The 18,485-nt window shown below is 42.1% G+C and overlaps 1 protein-coding gene across 2 annotated transcripts in view; it reads left to right on the top strand.

The window, feature by feature from the left end:
* The first annotated feature begins 3,414 nt into the window (after nt 1–3,414).
* The window catches only part of WLS (Wnt ligand secretion mediator), a 110,922-nt gene continuing 95,851 nt past the window's right edge, over nt 3,415–18,485 (top strand). The window contains exon 1 of one of the 2 annotated variants that reach the window (XM_028511820.2): nt 3,415–3,772. In XM_028511820.2, the coding sequence (XP_028367621.1) occupies nt 3,667–3,772 (106 nt within the window). In that variant the 5' untranslated portion in view covers nt 3,415–3,666. The remainder of the gene's footprint in view (nt 3,773–18,485) is intronic. The other variant, XM_036026270.1, reaches the window with a different exon arrangement.

Here is an 18,485-nt window from a genome sequence, read left to right as displayed (position 1 = left end):
TAAATGCTATACAGGAGTTAGGGTGAAGGGGTGGGAAGGAGTTGTAGTTAATCCACCTTCAGTTAGATATTCACTCATTCATTCATTCATTCAGTAATTATGCGTTAAACATCACTATGAACTCCCATGTGCCAAACCCTTCAAATAAACAATGGGTAAATCAGGATCCCTGAGTTAAGTCTAGTGAATTGGAGTCTGGATGATTAATTTCTGTTGGCAGAGTTGGATTTCACCCTTGGGTTATCCCAGTCTCTGGGACCACTTACCTGGTGACCCAAAACACGTGTTTTATGGGTGATTGGGAACAGCTTTTAGAATGATTTTATGTTTCAAGTTCACTGAGTGTTGTCCAGAGTTCAAAACTAAACGTTGGCTTTATCAGCACCCTTGTCAGTCACAGTTAATCACCTAGACTGCTCCTAAAATACATTTCAAGAATAATTATATCATGATAGAATTTTAGAGCTGAGAAAGGACCAATTAATGATCAGCTTTACTAGTTTTTTACACAAGATTATTGATTTCCCTTAAGAGCTTCTAATTATAACAATTAATAATATCTTGCAAGAACCCCATGAGCTAGGTGCCATTATTATGTCCATTTTAAAGATAAAAAACTGAGTCTTGGAATGGACAAGTGACTGTGATCACACAGAGCAGAGGGCAGAGCTGGGAGTGAGGCTCCATCCCAGATCCAGGCAACTCAACACTCACGCTCTTTGCTGCTCAACTGTGTCATTCCCCTGGAAAATAAGAATCCAATAGTAACACTGAATTTTAAGAAGACATAAGAGAAATGGTGATTAATGCTGCATGCGTCTAACCCTCCCTCAGTTTGTCAGCGTTGGTAATCTCATACAAGTTAGAAGCACTGGTTAGCAATTAGAAGTCTCCCTTTTTAATTAAAATGTTAAGTAATAAGTGCCCTCTTTTTTTAAATAAAAAGGTTTTATTTATTTTTAGAGAGGGAAGGGAGGGAGAAAGAGAGAGAGAGAAAACATCAATGTGCGGTTGCTGGGGGCCATGGTCTACAACCCAGGCATGTGCCCTGACTGGGAATCAAACCTGCGACACTTTGGTTTGCAGCCCAAGCTCAGTCCACTGAGCTACACCAACCAGGGATAATAAGTGCCCTCTTAAAATTGAGTATCATCTTGCTGGGGAACCAGTATTCTATTCCAGGTTTCTCACTTCCAGACCTGAAAGAGTTAGATCAGTTACTCTGAAGACATATATTGGGGAGCCAAGGGGATGAGGTGTGTTGTAGCAGTTCATATTGTAGAAAAGTAAGTTGAGTTGAGGAGGTCACTAATCTTAAACAAATAAACCCATTCAACTAGCCAAGAATTGCTTATAGATCTGATTCATATTTTAAGTGCATGGGATGCCATTTCTTTCTTCCTGAATATTGAAAAGTAGTATCAAATAGAGAGTAAACCTTGAAATGGAATCTTATCAAGCTCACGAAAAAAGCCTACTGTTATTAAAAAAAGAAATTCTACCTTAAGGCACCATTATTATTTAAATATATGGAAGTTGACAGCTTACTGAGATGAGAACATGGAATGTAGAGGTAACTAGCAAAAGAAGAAAGAAGGACATTCTTTACTTCTATTTATGATGCCCTGGAACCTACTTCTGTGAGGGGGAAAAAAATAATGTAAGCTTCTGAAAAGGTAAAGAAAGGAAGCAAATAAATCACACTGGTCTATCTGTGTTTGGGTACCAAACACTCCTGACCACCTACTGATGACAAGATTTTTTTCTGCTTCTTCTTGCCTGATCTGATGTTCTCCAAAGTAAAGGTTGCTCATCAGTCCTCGAAGTGAAGAACAGCTAGACTGGGGAGTCTAGATGCCAAGGCAAGCGCAAGAGTCTTCAGATCTTGGCACCCTCCAGTGCCAAGAAAAGAGAGCCTGGAAAGGGTTAAGGAACAGAATGAATAAATAGCAAATATATCCTCAGAACTGGTAAGAACTGTTAGATGCCAAGGAGATGAAGTTATATATACATAAATTTTGATACCAGTCTTAAGAAGTATCTAGCTGGACTCCAGAAATGGACACCTCTATGAAATGTAACCTGCATAGCATCTTCTACAAGGGCAATGAAAGTTCAGGAACAGAGTAGAGGGTGTAGATGGTGGTGAGGGGCAAGAAACTAAGTGTGTAAGGGATGGTGAGTGGTGAAAATCTCGCATGTGTGGAAATGGAGAGGGGAAGTTACCAGACCTAGGGTCTATCCGGCCATGTGTGAATTGTGCTGGCCAAATGGCTTATGGTTTATGAAAGACGGAAACACCAGGCCCAGGAATGTAGTCTTGACAGAGCAGGAAATCTCTTGAGTCCCACCCGCCTTGCCTCCTGCAAGTTAAGTATAAATATAAATATATCCTCACTAAGAGAGAACAAACATTGCAACTTAATATGCATACTATCTAAACCAAATTTCTTTTTTGGGCTTTTGAAATGCAAACGGTGGGCTTGCTTTCACATTCGCTTATTTATTCAGCCCACAAAAGTTATGGAGTACCTACTAGAGCTAGAATTTTGTTAAGCACCACGGGGGGTACAAAGATGAATAAACCTCAGTCCCTATCCCTCACGAGTTAAGGCCCTGTGGTGGAGACAAACGTCCTTGCAAGTACTTACAATGGAAGCTAAGACTGTAAACACGCAAACGGTAGGGGCTCAGTTCCCGGAAATAGTATGTGGAGGTGGTTTGGAAAATTAGCGAGGTTTTTCAGACAAGTTGGTTTTTAAATGTTTAAAACTTACGGAATTTAAAAAAAAAATTTGAGGCAAGAGCCACGATCCAGGCACTGAAAACACATGGATTGGAGTATAATGTGGTGAAGAACAGCGGTCTGATTCGGCTGGAGCCCAGGGTTCCTCAAGGCACGCGGTGGGGGAGATTTAGCGGGGTCTATGCCCAATAGCCCAGGCTGGGATCAGGCAGAAGGAAGCCGAGCTGAGATTTGATTCCCCATCTCTGTTCTTTGATTTAAGCATTTTTTTTGGTCCCTTTAAAAAAATTCTCCTCCTGTTTCCTAAAGAGAGTTCTAGCAGTTGGGGGGTGGGGACCATTTCCTAAAGTCAACGCCTAAGTTAAAGGTCTGCAAAGCTGTCCACGGGTGATTTACATCTCGCACCAGAAAAGGAAACGCGTGAGAAGAGGAGTAGGGGGAACCCACTTAACATCATCAACCCCCAAACGACACCAGCCCCTGGCGGGACAAGCCGCCCGCCAGACTTGGGAGCGGGACGCCTGCACCCGCGGGAGCTCCGAGCCCCGCCCGCACTGGCGGGCAAGGGGGTGAGGAAGAGAGGGAGGTAGGGAGGGAGGGAGGAAGCGCGAGAGGGAGGGAGGAAGAAAGGGAGGGAGGCGGCGTCATGTGATCCGCTTCCCTGCTCCTTTAAGCGTCCACAGGCGGCGGAGCGGCCACAATCACAGCTCCGGGCATTGGGGGAGCCCGAGCCGGCAGCGCCGGGGGAATCCGTGCGGGCGCCTACCGTCCGAGTCCCATCCTCGCCGCGCTCCCGCACCCCTGAAGTTTTGCAGCGCCCAGACAGGAGGCGAGGGAGGAGGGAGCGTGAGAGGAGAGCGAACAAAAAGCACACCCTAAAACATTTATTTCCAAAAGAAAAGAAAAAGGGGGGCGCAAAAATGGCTGGGGCAATTATAGAAAACATGAGCACCAAGAAGCTATGCATTGTTGGTGGGATTCTGCTCGTGTTCCAAATCATCGCCTTTCTGGTGGGAGGCTTGATTGGTAAGTGTGAGAGCTGCAAACTTTTCCCCCTTTCTCTCTTTTCCGGCCCCTTCCCTCTTTGCCTCTCCGGCTACTTGTTACAGTATCACTGTCTTGCTTCTATGATCTAATTAGTCCGGCTATTGTGCTTAAGAAAGCAGAGCTCCATGGGGCTCCGTGGGGCACAATCCAGTCTAGTGGCTAAGAGAAAAGGAGGGGAAAAAGTTTTGGCCTAGTTTCAGTACCCACTTGAAAGGAAGGAAGGGGGTGGCGGGGGTGGGAATCTTAAGCATGGCGACGGATCGCGCGAGGAAGCGCTGGGTTACAAAGTTGATACTGCACCCCCCCCCTCAGCCCCCGCTTTTTCCCGCGTTCCCCCCTTTTTCTCTCGGTTCCCTCCCATTCAGCTCTGGAGGGCAACGTAATCGACTTTATTAGGAACAACAGAAGAGTCGGGGAACTGCGCCCGGCGCAGACCCCGAGCCCTGTTACAGGGCTGTGCTCCTCTCCGGTGTAAACGCATGGGTCGTCTCAGCCAGGGGGTGAGAGTTTGTATTTTGGGTCCCGACCTTCGGCCCTCCGTTTCCCCGCCACAGCCCTATCCCACCCCGCGCTTCGGCAGTCGGAAGGTCCAAGCGGTGGGCAGGGAGGCGGGATGGGGTGGGGTGCGGTCGGAGAAAGTCCTTGGCCGCTCCTGCGGGAAGTTGGAGAGGTCGGAGGGGAACAGCGTTTCCGAACGGTGTTGCTTTTGGCCTCGTGCCCTCTTGGATTCTTCCCTCCCCCACTTCTCAGAGCCCGGAGAGCGGGCGAGTCTGTAGCCCCAGATACTTCTTAGCGTCTTGGAAAGCTCCTCCGCCCCCGCCGGAGTCCCGCGCAGGTGACAGCTCCCCGGGCCCCAGGCTACTGTGCCGGCTCTCGGGTACCTCCCCTGAAGCGCACCGCCCGGACCTCTCGGAGCCAAAGAGGCTTCCAGATGAAAAAGATGGTCTCGTGGACTTTCCACTCGGAAAAACTCCTCCCGCCCCTTCTCCCTCTGTCTCTCCATCCTTTATCCATCCTTCCGCCTCTCCACACACTGGCGTCCCCTCGAGGTATAGGACATCCCGCACAAACTTCAGCGCCAACTTTGCAGCCGGTGCGGATGGGAGATTTTGCTCCCTTACTTCGTGGATTTGTGAAACTTTGTGGAGTGGGAAGTCCACGGAGAGGCTTTCTCCACACTTCCCTTTTCAAGAGTCAGCGGCCGGGCGTTGTAGTCGTCCTAGGAATGAGAGCTTGGGCACCTCTGGGTCGTGTGCGTGGGGTTTTGTCTCCAGACTTGGGTTTGATGGGAACAAACTAAAGGGAGCCTGGTTATGTAAATCACTGGGACATCCAAGCTAATTGTTTAAACAAAGAGTGGGTGAAGCTTCACCGAGCAGAGAAATTTCTGGAAGAGACTGTGTCTTTCTCAGTGTAGGTATCCACAACGCGGAAAGGGGTTGAGAGTTTTCCAAGCTTATACTCTCAATTTGAGCCGAACAGCTAAATCTTTTCACTCCTGGAACCCTCACCACCCACCCCCAAACACACACACACACACACACGTGCGTGCAAGCGCCCATTGGGTTTTCCTGTTATGCGTTCCTGTTTAGCTACGTGCAATCTCCATGTTTCCTTGTATTGGATTTTTCGAGGCTCTTAATACATTCTCTGCTGGGAGTGCATGGCAGCCTTCCCTGTGCCCTCACAGTGATTATGCAGCAGTTACAATTACACCTCTTGTCTCTCTTGATGAGCAGTTGCAGTTAGATGCCATTGGATCTTGTGTGATTTCAGTGGCAGACCATAATTAAAATTTCTTGCACCTTGTGCTTTCAGAATTAAATTGGGCTATTATCCCTGCCTGACCTTCATCCTCTTTGAGGTTTTTGTACAGGCAGCGAACCATTACACATAGTTCCTGGGTGTTTGTTGGTATATGTTTTGAGTTTTTTTCCCCTCCTAAAGCTGATCTCCTAGCCTTGAAGAGCCCATTGTCCACTGGTCTGTGTTTCTTAAGGCACTTCTGGAATTACTATAATTCCTGGCATCTTAATACTGGGGAGGTGTGGTTCATGGACACTGCTGAGTGACCGGGGGACATTAAAGTTGCAGTAGGATCAGAAGCATGGTATGTTCAAAGAGGGGCTTTTCTGGAGTCAGTGGTGCCAGGGGTTGTTTCTCCCTGAGAAGCACAGTGACCGTACTTGGCAACCTTCTCAAAAAGTTAGTGATAGGTTCTAACCGTATGTAGATTCTCTCCAACAAATAAACTGCTTTATTTCCAACTTTCCTTGAAAAAGAGAATGTCCATATATGTAACACTTCTTGGAGAAAATTGTTGTGTAAGTTTACGGTTTAGCTCCCTTCCTCCCTCAGTTGTCACAGCTCTGTCCCCAGTTCTGGCTGGAAGACTAAGAAGATCAGATCCAGCCCATGTTAAACACTTTGAACAGTGGCTTAGCCTTTTATCTCGTCCGTTTAGAGCAGTGATTTTCAACCTGTGTGCCGTGGCACCCTGGTGTGTCACAAGAATTTTTAAAACATGTAGTACCTGAATATTTAGTCAGGAGCACTGACAACAGCCAACACAATAGCTGTCCAGTGTGAATTTTAGTAGTTTATGTGTGCCACCAGATGAAAGAAGTTGAAAATTGCTGATTTAGAGAATTTTTCTTTCTTTTTATTTTTTCTTTTCTTTTTTTCCTGTTAAATCTTGGGACTTGGGTATACTACAAAACTGAAACATGGGAAACAAATATCTACAAAAGGTAAGTGATATGTTTTCCCACCAAACTTCTCTAAATTGGAAAGCAGATGAAACCAAGCAAAGAATAGACCTTCAGCAAAGTGGGCAAGTGGGATCAGTAGATGAAGGAGCAGTGTGTAGGCTGGAAAGTTGAAGTAAAGTTCAGAAAATTCCTGTTCTACTCTCCTCAGGGAGAAGACCTCAGTTCCACTGACATGTTAGAAGTAAGGTGTCCTGGGTGGGAAGTATCTTTCTAATACATCTGCAGAGGCCAAGAGAGAAAGTGAAATTTTAGTGTTGAATTGGCCATAATATATGTTCCTTACTGATCACTGTTGTCCCAGATGAAAGGAAACATGGCAGCCTGGGAAGGGGAGGATCTGAATGGCAAAGCTCCAGATTTTAAGGGTATGAGTACCTCACATGTGACACAAAGCACAAACAAACACCCCAAACAACAATGACAAACCATGCACCCCAAAGTCACCAGGCCAATCAGTGAACCCATAGGCTTCATTCTCCTCACAGGTAGGTTAATGAGTTTAAGTGTTCTTTCAGTTATAAAATTTCATGAATTTTTTGGTACTTAGTTTTATATGAAACTTAGGCTGGGGTTTGGTTGCAGCCTTCCAGAATTGATGGGGAAATTTTAAACATTAGATGAAAAAGCAAATAGAATTGGGTTTTAATTAGCCAGCCTAAACACTTCCCTGCCCCAATGACCTTCTTAGAACCAAGTTTGTGTGTGTGTGTGTGTGTACCTGTGCTTGTTTTACTTGTTTGTTTTTCTTGTGCCAGTGTCTGTGTCTGTATGCTGCTGAATCTTTAATGATATTCTGGAGAAAGCCTCTGGAAAGCAATATTCTATATGATAGGATTTGGGTTATTTAAAAATTCACTGAATTACACTATGCTTTTGTGAAAACTTTGAGCCAATATAAAATCTTGCGTCTGTTTTCTTATGAATTGAGAAGGTTTCTTAAGTGGCTAGCCTCTTCAGTATTTAGAACTCATTTAAAAATTTAAGAACTCCCTGAAGGAAAATAATTTTTTAAAGATATTGCTTAATCTTTATCCTCCTTAAAAATAAGAAAGATAGTTTTTTTAAAAAACAAATTTCTGCAGAAAGTTTTTTAAAAAATACATTTCCTTTTATTTCACATTTGGTGCATTTAGTTCCTGAAGACACAGCTGCAGGGGTGCAGTGGGCAGGGAGGAAGCCATGTGCCCTGAAACAAGAGTGCAGCCGACTAAAAATCATGAACTTGAATCCCTGGCCCATTATGTGCAATTTGCTCAGCTTCAAATTAGTCATGTCTGGGGGATATAATGGTTGAAAAAGCAGGTCACTGTTCCCACCTGTTCTAAAACTGTTAAGAGTATGAAGATCAGGACTGGATGAGTAGAAAATTATTGCATTGCTTTAAGTGTACACATAAATGAGAATATTTCAAACTTAAACTACAAATAAGTATCAGCAAATTATCAATAATTGTTTCTTTGGGAAGGATTGCTCTTTCTTTCATTAGCTCACTCTGAGCATGTTAATGCTGAGACTGTTATGTGTGGGTGTGTATCAGTTTTCTCAATTTTTAGATGGACTTAACTACTGCCTTTCAATGGTACAGCCTAAGCTATTGTGCTATTACTGTTTAAATGGGAACTATTGGTGGTCTTAATTGTGGTTTATTCTGTTTTTGTTTCTGTGACTATCATTTATTTAGAAGTTGCAAGATTTTAAGAATTTAAATACAATTACAATTATGTAGTGTATATAAGAGTTTACTTCCCGGTACATTAGGTTTTAAGCTTGTTATGGTATTTATTATATTTTAGCATATATTAATAATGCAGTACTTTTAATCCTGCAGTGTTTCCCTATCTGGTGAGAATCTTGAAAAGAACTAATTAATTTAGCCTTCAGTAAATGTTAGCCCACATTTTCCTGTATTTGATTCTCCTTTTTTATTTTGTAAAATGTTTATATCTGACTAAACCATGTTCTTTTTTTCTTTGTTTATTACTAGAGTATCTACTGTGGTTTGTAAGAGTAGCATGCAACATCAAAAATTTTTATAAAATTTTTTACAATTGAAATCACATTATTTGACTTAAAAAAATGAAACGACCTCCTTGGATATTGCAACAAAATCATGCTTGTGCTAACAATCTCTAATCACGCTTTCATCTAGTTCAATAAAGCCTGTCTAGCCTTCCCTTGCAACTTTCCCTTTCCCCTGTTAAAGGTGAGAAATATTTCCTTGAGATTATAGAGTAGCTTTGTAAGGTTTTCAAGTCCCCTGCCTGGAACCCATTTCTAGATTCAAAGCCTTTCCTGCCTAGTTGACATTTTGCAATAACTTGGCTTTTAATTAAAAAAAAAAAAAGTCCATGTAGACTGAGGAAAGATTCTTGCTTTATATTCTTCATGAAGGGGTTTCTGTGGAGATTTAGAATTTGAAGTTTGATGAAGGTCCTTATCTTTGAGCTCATGTGTGTCACCTGCCTAGTGCACAAAAATATTTTTTAAAAGATTTTATTGATTTATTTTGAGAGAGAGGGTAAGGGAGGGAGAAAGAGGGAGAGAAATATGGATGTGTGAGAGAAACATTGATCAGTTGCTTGCTGTACATCCCCTACCCAACATCCACTTACAGCCAGGCATGTGCTCTGACTGGGAATTGAACCAGTGACCTTTCAGTTTTGCAGGTGATGCCCAACCCACTGAGCCACACCAGTCAGGCAAAATATTGATTAGAGCCTACTCTGTGCCCAAAATAAGGCCATAGGACAGACTGGCAGTTAGGAAAGAGGGGCTTGAAACCTGAGTAACCTAGGGAAGCCAGAGGTAGAAGAAAGCCCCTCTAAAAAAATACAAGTTCACCCGCAAAAGATTTCCTGAGATAAGGTTTCTAGCATCAAGAGAATTCTCACTCATTTACTGGGAGTTTGAGAACATGTGAAATGAGAAGCACTGTTAATTATAACATCAAATAATTATATTAATATTTCATCTTAAAATAAATATATTAATAAAATAATAACAATGTTCTACATTTGTTAAATGTGTACTCTGTGTCAGATATTATCTCATTTTTTCCATGCAAAATCTAACCAAATTGGTACTGCTGTACCCAGTTAGCATGTAAGTAAACTGAGGCACAGAAAAGTCTAGAAGAAGTGCTCAAGATTACCTAACTAGTCAGAGTCAAAGCTGGGACACCAATCTGACAATAGAACCAGAATCTCAACTATTATGTGATCCTGCCTCCACCTCCCAAAATCTTGACATCAAGGACTGAATAAAAATGGTTTAAATATAGAAAGAGATGGTGAATAACAATAGAAAAGCAACTAATGTCTTATTTTTAAGTCATTGGGTAACATATAAAAAGGAAGAGATATCAAATATTATGATAAATGAAATGGAGTCCAGACGTACATTGCAAAACATCACCCTTACCAAGGCCAAGGGAGGACACCTTTTGATGTGTCTGCATATGCGAGTCCAACCAATTTTGTGCAAGTTCTAACCAGTCTCCATAATTGTATGAATCACCGACTGCCTGAGCAGCCAAGTTCATTAACCATAATGTGTTTGAGTTCTGCTACTTTAAGGAAGATTACTTGATTTTGTTTTCTGTAGTTAGTGGTTTTAATCTACTTATGTAGTTATGTAAGTCTGGACTTCAAAGGAAGAAGAGAGAAGGAGTCAACTGAGGTCGGAGAGGATATTAGAGGTTGTGAATTGGCAAGGGATGGTAGAGCAATCGAAAGAAGAGCCTCCCACTGAAAACTGAAAGTTCTGTTCCACATAGGATAATTTTTGTTTATATTCACACCCATGCGTAATAATGAGGGCATTTCAAACTAGAGGCTTCCATGCTGACACCATGAACAGGTTCATTTTGTTCTTTGGAAAAAATGCTGATAGAATTTTTCTATTGAAAGATTTGTTGTCCTCAATTTTGACAGAAACTATTGAGAAATAATGGCAGATAGAGAGCATCAAGACATGAAGTGATCACGTCTGTTCCATTTTAGGTCTTTGTCTTCTCTGAGCTGTAGCAATGGCGGTCTAGCAGACAAATGAGGCAGACAGGGACAGTTCCCAGAGAAAGCGCCTGGGTTTGGAGATGGGAGTGGAGAAGAGGAGCTTGAGGTGTTCGAAGTTCTCAAAGAATTGCTAAATAATAGAAATGAGCAACTCATGTTTTAGAATACAAAAATACTAAGATTCTTTAGCCTTTTACTGGTCTTTCTCCCACCCCCCCACACCTCTTTTGTAGAGGAAGAGCAATAATCAGATTGTCATCCAACCAAGTAGTGAAAGATCTGGCTTATTATGGTTTGCTGCTGTTTGAGGATCTACTCAATGACTATGGAAAGCATCTTATGTATATTGACTTATTTAATAATCATAATGAATCTTGAGGCTCATTGGAGGAACTTTTCAGAGGTTACAGATATATATAGTAAATAAGAGGGCTGGCACTCAAGTCCATGTTCCTTGACTGAATCCTGAGCCACGGTCTTAAGTCTAATGCCACTGTCCTCCTATTGTCTGTTCAGTTTCCATGGGGACAAAGGGTGGAGTGTGATGAACCTAATTCTACACAGATGCAATGGAAGATGAAAGCTGTCACCCCTTTTTCTACTTCAACCCTTTTCCCAAACCTCATACTCTCATCACTGACTGGGTACTAATTACGGACCTAGTTAACTCCTAAACAAATTATCCCAATTTCAATACGTATTAACCTCTTACACTAACCATTGTAAATGCTGACCAGTGTTGGGGGGCTGAACCTGAGAAAACTGTACCCCAGGTACCCCTAAAAAGAAATTACACACAGCAAAGATTGACTGAGAATTGTACTTGAAAATGTGTCAGAATTACTGATCTGTGAATGCTCCCTGGATTTCGCATACACAATAGGTCTTGAATATAGTCGTTGAATGCAAGAGAGGAGCATGGGTGTGGAGAAGGGAGATGGGAGTAGAATATGGACTCAGGAAAGAAAAGCTAAGCCCTTTTTTAAACATATGAGACCATATCTCTGGGATACAGCTTGTATCTGGATTTCCAAAACCTACCTCCTAGGTCCCCCCCACCCCCCCCCCCATCTGCTATGCCTATTGAAATCCTGGCCTTCAAGTACAATTTTCTCCTTCCTCTTTGTCTTTCCTACTTCATTCTTTTAATATTCCCTGATATAGGGGTGTTCTTTCTCCACTGGCCCACAGGAATTATAAGTTTTTCTTCCACTTCTGGTTAATTCCCTGGGTTAACTTGGAGGCTTTATCCACAAAACGCATTTCCAAGAAAACAGGTAATCAGAAGAAGAGGCCAAATTATTATATTTGTTTTGGCAAGGCATTATGATTTTTCTTTAGAAAGAAGGTAATGGGCCTGTAAATGAATTGCTTAGGTATTTAAAGCCCCAGATTAGTAAGACTTAGCTCATGAGAGCTGGCTGGGGGACAGTTAACTGCTGCCTGAGTCCTGGCTGAGCCCCACCCAGAGAGAGAGCTCCTGGTCCCAAGGCAGCATCACTCAGTGGGCAGAATCTTGGCTCTCACTCTGTGAATGACTTGTCTCAGTGGTCTCTGATAAGTCACAAATGCTCCTTGGCTCCCAACCTCAACTGTGACGTGGGACAGAGCCCTCTTACACCATGGATGATAGTTTCGAGGACCTTGAAGACGTTGTGCCCATTGGGGTGCCTCACTGAACCAGGCCCACTGGAGATGCAATGCCCAGAGGACTCCTTTCTGAAACTATCTGATTAACTCCCTAGCCATCTCTGCTACTTTTCTTTCTCTGCCCCACTCTGTCCTTACGTATGGAGGAAATTCAATCATGATGCTGTTTATTTCCTATTCTTCTTCTTCCTTGAGTCACTACCACTTTGTCAAACACCTCTAGATTCATGGACCTATTGAGGATGAAGGAATGGGATTGACCCAAAGCATTACCCAGTTTCAGTTTGAAAGTACAAAATAGGTCATTCCATTCTGCTTCCTAACATTACTTTCTATGCTGTAGCCAGATGTCTCATAATAAGCCTTCCCCAAATAGTAGATATGATTGCAGAAAACTAGTAAATAAGAACAAAGTCTAAATCATTCTCCTAAGCATGCACATTTTGCCCCAAAGAGAACCCCTCATGCTTTTACTCAAGGTCTATCTGTTATTTTTGTGTTATACACAGTAATTAATTAATTTTTAGAGATGGAGGGGGAGGGAGAAGGAGGGGGAGAGAAACATCGACCTGCAACCTAGGCATGTGCCCTGACTGGGAATCAAACTGAGCACATTTCTCTTTGCAGGATGACACTGAACCAACTGAGCCACACCAACCAGGGTGCATTATACACAATTTTAATAGAGCTTGGTTATGCCATTTCTAAGTCTACAACAGTTGAGGCAATTTGCCACAGAAACTCTGGCAGTAGAGAGATGTAGGAGTGTAGTTACCTGAGGGCAAAGGGAGAGAGGGAAGGATGCCCAGGAGCCTGGGGTCTCTGTGGTACAGGCAGGTCACTTCACACCTCTGTAGCCCCGCTGGCAGCATCACTACACTATAGGCTGATGTGGTGATTGATTATTCTCCAAAGTGGGCTTATTACTAGCCATGAATGTAGCTTTTTGGGTAAATGTATCCACACACTTTGGTGTCATTTGGCCTAAATGGAAGCAGTGGAGCTTGTCCCTATGAAAGTGTAAAAATAAAAGGGCCTTGGAGACTGTCTTGTCCTATCTCCTTTGAGGAGGAATCAGAGTCCTGGGAAAAGAAAGGGGTTCAGTTTACAGAATTAGAGGCAGAACCAAGGCTTGGATTCATGTTCTAATGCCATTCAGCCCTCCAAACATGTATCTCCTTCTGAGCTTCAGCATGAAGACTGTTTGATTTCTGTCCAAACTCAAGAAAGTTTCCAATTTGTAGTTCTTTTTTTCAGGGCAAGGGGAAGGGAGGGAGAAAGAGAAGGAGAGAAACATCACTGTGTGGCTGCCTCTTGTGTGCCCCCTACTGGGGACCTGGCCTGCAACCCAGGCATGTGCCCTGCCCAGGAATTGAATCCACGACCCTCTGGTTTTCGGGCCGGCACATAATCCACTGAGCCACACCAGCCAGAGTGCCATTTATAGTTCTTACAGCTTTATTAACTTTTCTGTAACTTGAAAATAAAATAGTAATAACTTTAATGTCTTTACCTTCTTGCTTTTGTTTACTTAATATTCTTAGCTAATTTCTTATGGAACAATATAATGATACACAGTGTTATGTTGTTCTATGTGGATTTTAAAGTATACCACAGAATTAAAAAAACAAAACTAAATTCCTTGCTCGCTTGCTGAGGGCGTGGTACATTCCCTTCCTGTTGGTTGAGAAAATGTTGTAAATTTAAAATTTAAAAAGGGAATATCCCACGACTGTGGTCCTTAACAATCCAACCAAAGACCCATCTTCATGGCTAGTTTTAAGACTCCATCAATCAGAGGCTCCTTTGACTAAAATTCTGTGATTAACATACATGCTTCCAGGGGATGTTTGTGGCAAGCATAATTCTGAAATTGTAGTGAGTTTAGGGGAAGTGGCATGGCATATATTTTTTTGGTCTGTTTTACATACAAAAGGAACAAAGTTGCTCAACCTTCCTTTCTACCATTTCTTCACTCTGAGGATAATTGCAAACAGAACATTCAAATTGCAAAAATAGGACTTAAAATGTTGAGGGCTCCATACCACTGTGACTGATGGGCATATTTTTGTGATTCCAGAGGTGCAAGTATTACACTGTAAATTCTTCCTTTTCCTTTTCTTTGTTGAAATTATGCGGAGTCACAAGGCACTATGCTTTTCTGCATCCTCTGATTTAGCCCTAATAAATTCTGACTTTTAAGTGTCTATTTAACAACCTTGTCTTCAGGTGATCACAGCCAGAAAGTTGGGTTTCATATTTATTAAATCTAGCCCTCTGTTAGGGCAGGTAGGTCTTTTGGAGGCCCTCTTCCTTTTACTCTGGGTTCTTGTATATCGTGTCTGCCCTCTGTTGAATTGTGACTTGCCTGAGAACAGAATGTAGGAAGAATACATCCCCACATTCCTTTCTTTTCTCTGTTCTGTTGAGCTAGTCCTGACTTGTGTGAAAAGGGCTCTAACTTTAGTTCCTGTTTGGTATCACTTATAGGACACACCTCTACTTAGAAATGATCACCTTTTTCATAATTGTGGGGTAAGGTGGGGTGGAGTGGGGAGGCACTTGGCTGTGACAGGCAACTCTGCACTTCAAGCATCCTTTTAGTCCTACCTTTCCTCTGAATTTTACAGGATTTGCAGGTCCATCGGAGAGCCAGCATTAAATCCCCAGGACCATTCTTTGAGCATGCCTGAACAGAACAGAGTTTTGTTCTGAGAGAACATGGTATTTATGGATAACAGTTGATGAAAGTGAAAGAAATAGGATAATTTGTACATTCCTAAGATTTTTAAACTAAAAGGATACTAAGTTCACCTTTCAATTAACATTTGTTTCTTTTTTATTTTTTTTTTACCAACATCAGAAGAATTCCCCCATTCCCCTAACCAACCCAACTATGAAAAAGAGAGAAAATACTTTGGGAGTAGAATGAGCAGCTGTATGTTTGGCATTTAAACAAAAACAACATTAATGTATATTTGAGGCCATAATATTTCTGGGTTAGGACTTGGGTTGGGCATTGATACCAGCTCCGTCCATTAATCCTCTATGTGGCTCACTTTAGAATAAACACTCCTGCTCTGGCCACTGTGTGTGGCTTGGTTGGAGTGGGGGCACGCACAAGAAGGCAGCCAGTCTGTTTCTCTTTCCCATAGATGTTTCTCTCCCTCCCACCCTCTCTCCCCCTTCCTTTCTCTCTGAAAGCAATTAAAAAAAAATATCCGAAGGTGAGGGGGGGAAATGGAGTAACACTACTGGCTAAGCACAACTGCTACAGTATTTTCAAAGTGGCCCTTGGCCCTGGCTCGTGTGGCTCAGTGGATTGAGTACCTGCCTGCAAACCAAAGGGTTGCCAGTTCAATTTCCAGTCCGGGCACATGCCTGGGTTGTGGGCCAGGTCCCCAGTTGGGGGCATGTGAGAGGCAACTGATCTATGTATCTCTCACACATCGATATTTCTTTCCCTCTCTTTCTCCTTTCCTTCCCCTTGCTCTGAAAATAAATTAATTAATTAAAAAAAAAGAAATTTGCCCTTGATGTCTTGGCCTTCTCACAGGATTCATAGGAAACAGCCATTCTACAAAACAACATGGTCCTGGCTGGAGGATTTCCATATTATGTTTCTGTTCAACAAAAAACTTAATTAATCCTTCCATCCAAAGCAGATTTCATACTGACCATTTTCTAACATGTGGTTTTATGGTGATCAGTGGATATGATCTGGTTCGTTATCACGTTTGCTTTGTAACCTGGACTACCACTCACATGCTTTGAACCTCAGTCTCCTCATCTAAAGATTTCTCCTTCACAGGGACGTTATTGGGTTTCAGTGAGAGCATGTAAATTACCTGAGCATGCATGTTAGATCAATTATATATCAGCCATTTTCCTGAACTAGAAGTTGTCACTAATTAACTTTTTAAAGTTTGGTGGGGTTTTTGTTTTGTTTTGTTTTTTGATCATCCTTTCTCTGGTTAGGCCTGTGTTCAAAAAGCAGGTCACTTATACCTTTGGTGAATGAGAGTGATTAACTTACTTTTTAATCTGGTTAGCGATAGTTTTCACCAAGGTTTAATTTGAATCTTAAATTTTGCCTTTTAAATTGCTGGGCCAGTATTCATGGCTCTTTATAGCATAGATAAACCCAGGGAGCAACGCTTATAAATGGATATAACTCAGTTTGTGGAAGAGCTATACCCCATCCGTGCATACTGCAGAGTGAATCCCAGTTGTTCTTCTGTTTCACATTATAAAATTGAAGTCATTGTCCATGGGGAAATTATTTTGCTTCTAGATAATCATATAAGTGGCAAAGACCTTTCAAAGTCAAGATTCAAGGGAAAAAAGGATCTTCTCATAAAATATTAACTACTTCTAAAATATTAACTAAAAGTATAGTGCTCTATTGTAAGAAATTATAAACAAAAAATAAAGATGAAAGCATAGCCCCTATAAAACTGTAAGCTACATGAGAGCAAGGCTGGCCTAATTTGCTCAGCTTTATCTCCAATGGTTTCCACAGGGTAGTGCAGTGTAGGTGCCCAGTGATACTTGCTGAAGAAACAGATGGATGCCTTGCATTTTGGATCTATTGCAGAGGTAGCTGGCATGCTTCAGTGGTAAGGTCTGTCTTTAAGATTTGTAATATTGTATTCCTGGCTATTCTTTTATAATTTAAATGAAAAGAGATTTCTTATTATTTACTTGAACTTAAAAGATTGTGTCACCTTTATGGTTTTCATGCTTAGATTTATAAAAATATATGCTTTTTGGAGCTAGAGGGACCTTCTTCTATTGTATTGTGGACCCCAAGGCCCAGAGAAATCACCGTAAGAGAATAAGGTTAGAATGAAGAAGTTTTCTGACAACTAATGGAGTGTTTCATTACCTGGGCCTACTGTCACACTGATTACTATCATGTCTAGTACTTGGTCTGTACTTAGCCATAAAGGCAGACAATTGACAGTGACTTGTTATCTATACTGGCTGGGAGGAAGGGAACATAGATTAGTTACATGTATTCCCAGATTTGAGTATTCAAATGAGAATGTTGACAAATGATGGAAATTTTGTGATTTGTTGTTTTTGAGAAGTAAATGTGTTTCCTTCTCCCTCATGTGGGCTGTTTTTAGGGGATCTTTAAAGACCACATAGTTTGCTTCATTTTCTATATACTTTTGAAGATAGACACTTCATCTTTCAAATTTCCCCTCTTAAGAGTTTTGCAGGTGTATCAACAGTTCTTTGTGGCAATCACTAAAGTGTTTATGATGCCAGCTTTTATAACTGCCCTTGACAAGAAAGCGCATTGCATTCAAATAACCACTCACCTCCGCATTCCATTGTGTTCAGCTTGTGCGTCTGGAGGGTGGGAATGAATTCGTCCACACATTCTTCCAGGTTTCTGAACAGTACTGAAACAGGTTGTTCACCTGCAGGTAAACCTGGGCCTGGAATGTGCTATTGGAGCCACATGGAGATATGGGACAGAGATTTAAGAAGCAGATGTAAGATGAAAGAGAAAGAAGCAAAAGCCAAGGAGACAGTCACCCAAAAGCTGGACTTGGGCTTCTCTTAGCCAGACCTTCCAGCTAGAGGTGGGAGTGTTGAGGGGTTGGGGGTGGGGGACACAGAACTGGCACAGAGTAAGGGGAGGGGGAGGTAGTGGTGTTGGAGAGAAGATAGGGGCTTGAAAGAAAGGTGACAAGAATTCCTCCTTAGCTGGGTCAACATGTCATCATGCACTCTGTACCTCCCTCCGTCTAAAACAATGACTTTTTTATTTGTATGGACCCATCTACTGCTCTAAATCCTGGATAAAACTCCACTGGAAATGGGAGTTTGCTATTCTAAATCTAACAAGAGCTTTAGGGTCAGAAGGACTGGATACAAATCTTGGCACTATCGCTTGCTGGCTGTGTGGCCTTGAACAAATTACTTAATCTTAGAGCCTGAGTTTCCTCCACTCTCAAATGGGTAAAATGGTAGTAGTAATGCTGCGAGGATTAAGTGACATTTTATATGAAAAGATTAGATAAGTGTACAGTGCCTGACAAATAATAAACACTTAGAATAGGCTAGGTACTATTTTATTATTAGTCTTTTTCTTTTTTTTCACTGCTTTTAGAGAGAGGAAGGCAGAGAGAGAAAAAACATCAGCTGGTTGCCTCTGCGTGCCCCTAGACTGGAGATTGGACAGGGATGATGCTCCAGCCAACTGAGCCATACCAGCCGGGGCTAGCCTTGCTCTTTTAACCC

This window comes from Phyllostomus discolor, chromosome 5, assembly GCF_004126475.2.
Source record: "Phyllostomus discolor isolate MPI-MPIP mPhyDis1 chromosome 5, mPhyDis1.pri.v3, whole genome shotgun sequence".
Classification (NCBI taxonomy): domain Eukaryota; kingdom Metazoa; phylum Chordata; class Mammalia; order Chiroptera; family Phyllostomidae; genus Phyllostomus; species Phyllostomus discolor.
This window is presented reverse-complemented; position numbering and strand designations above follow the sequence as displayed.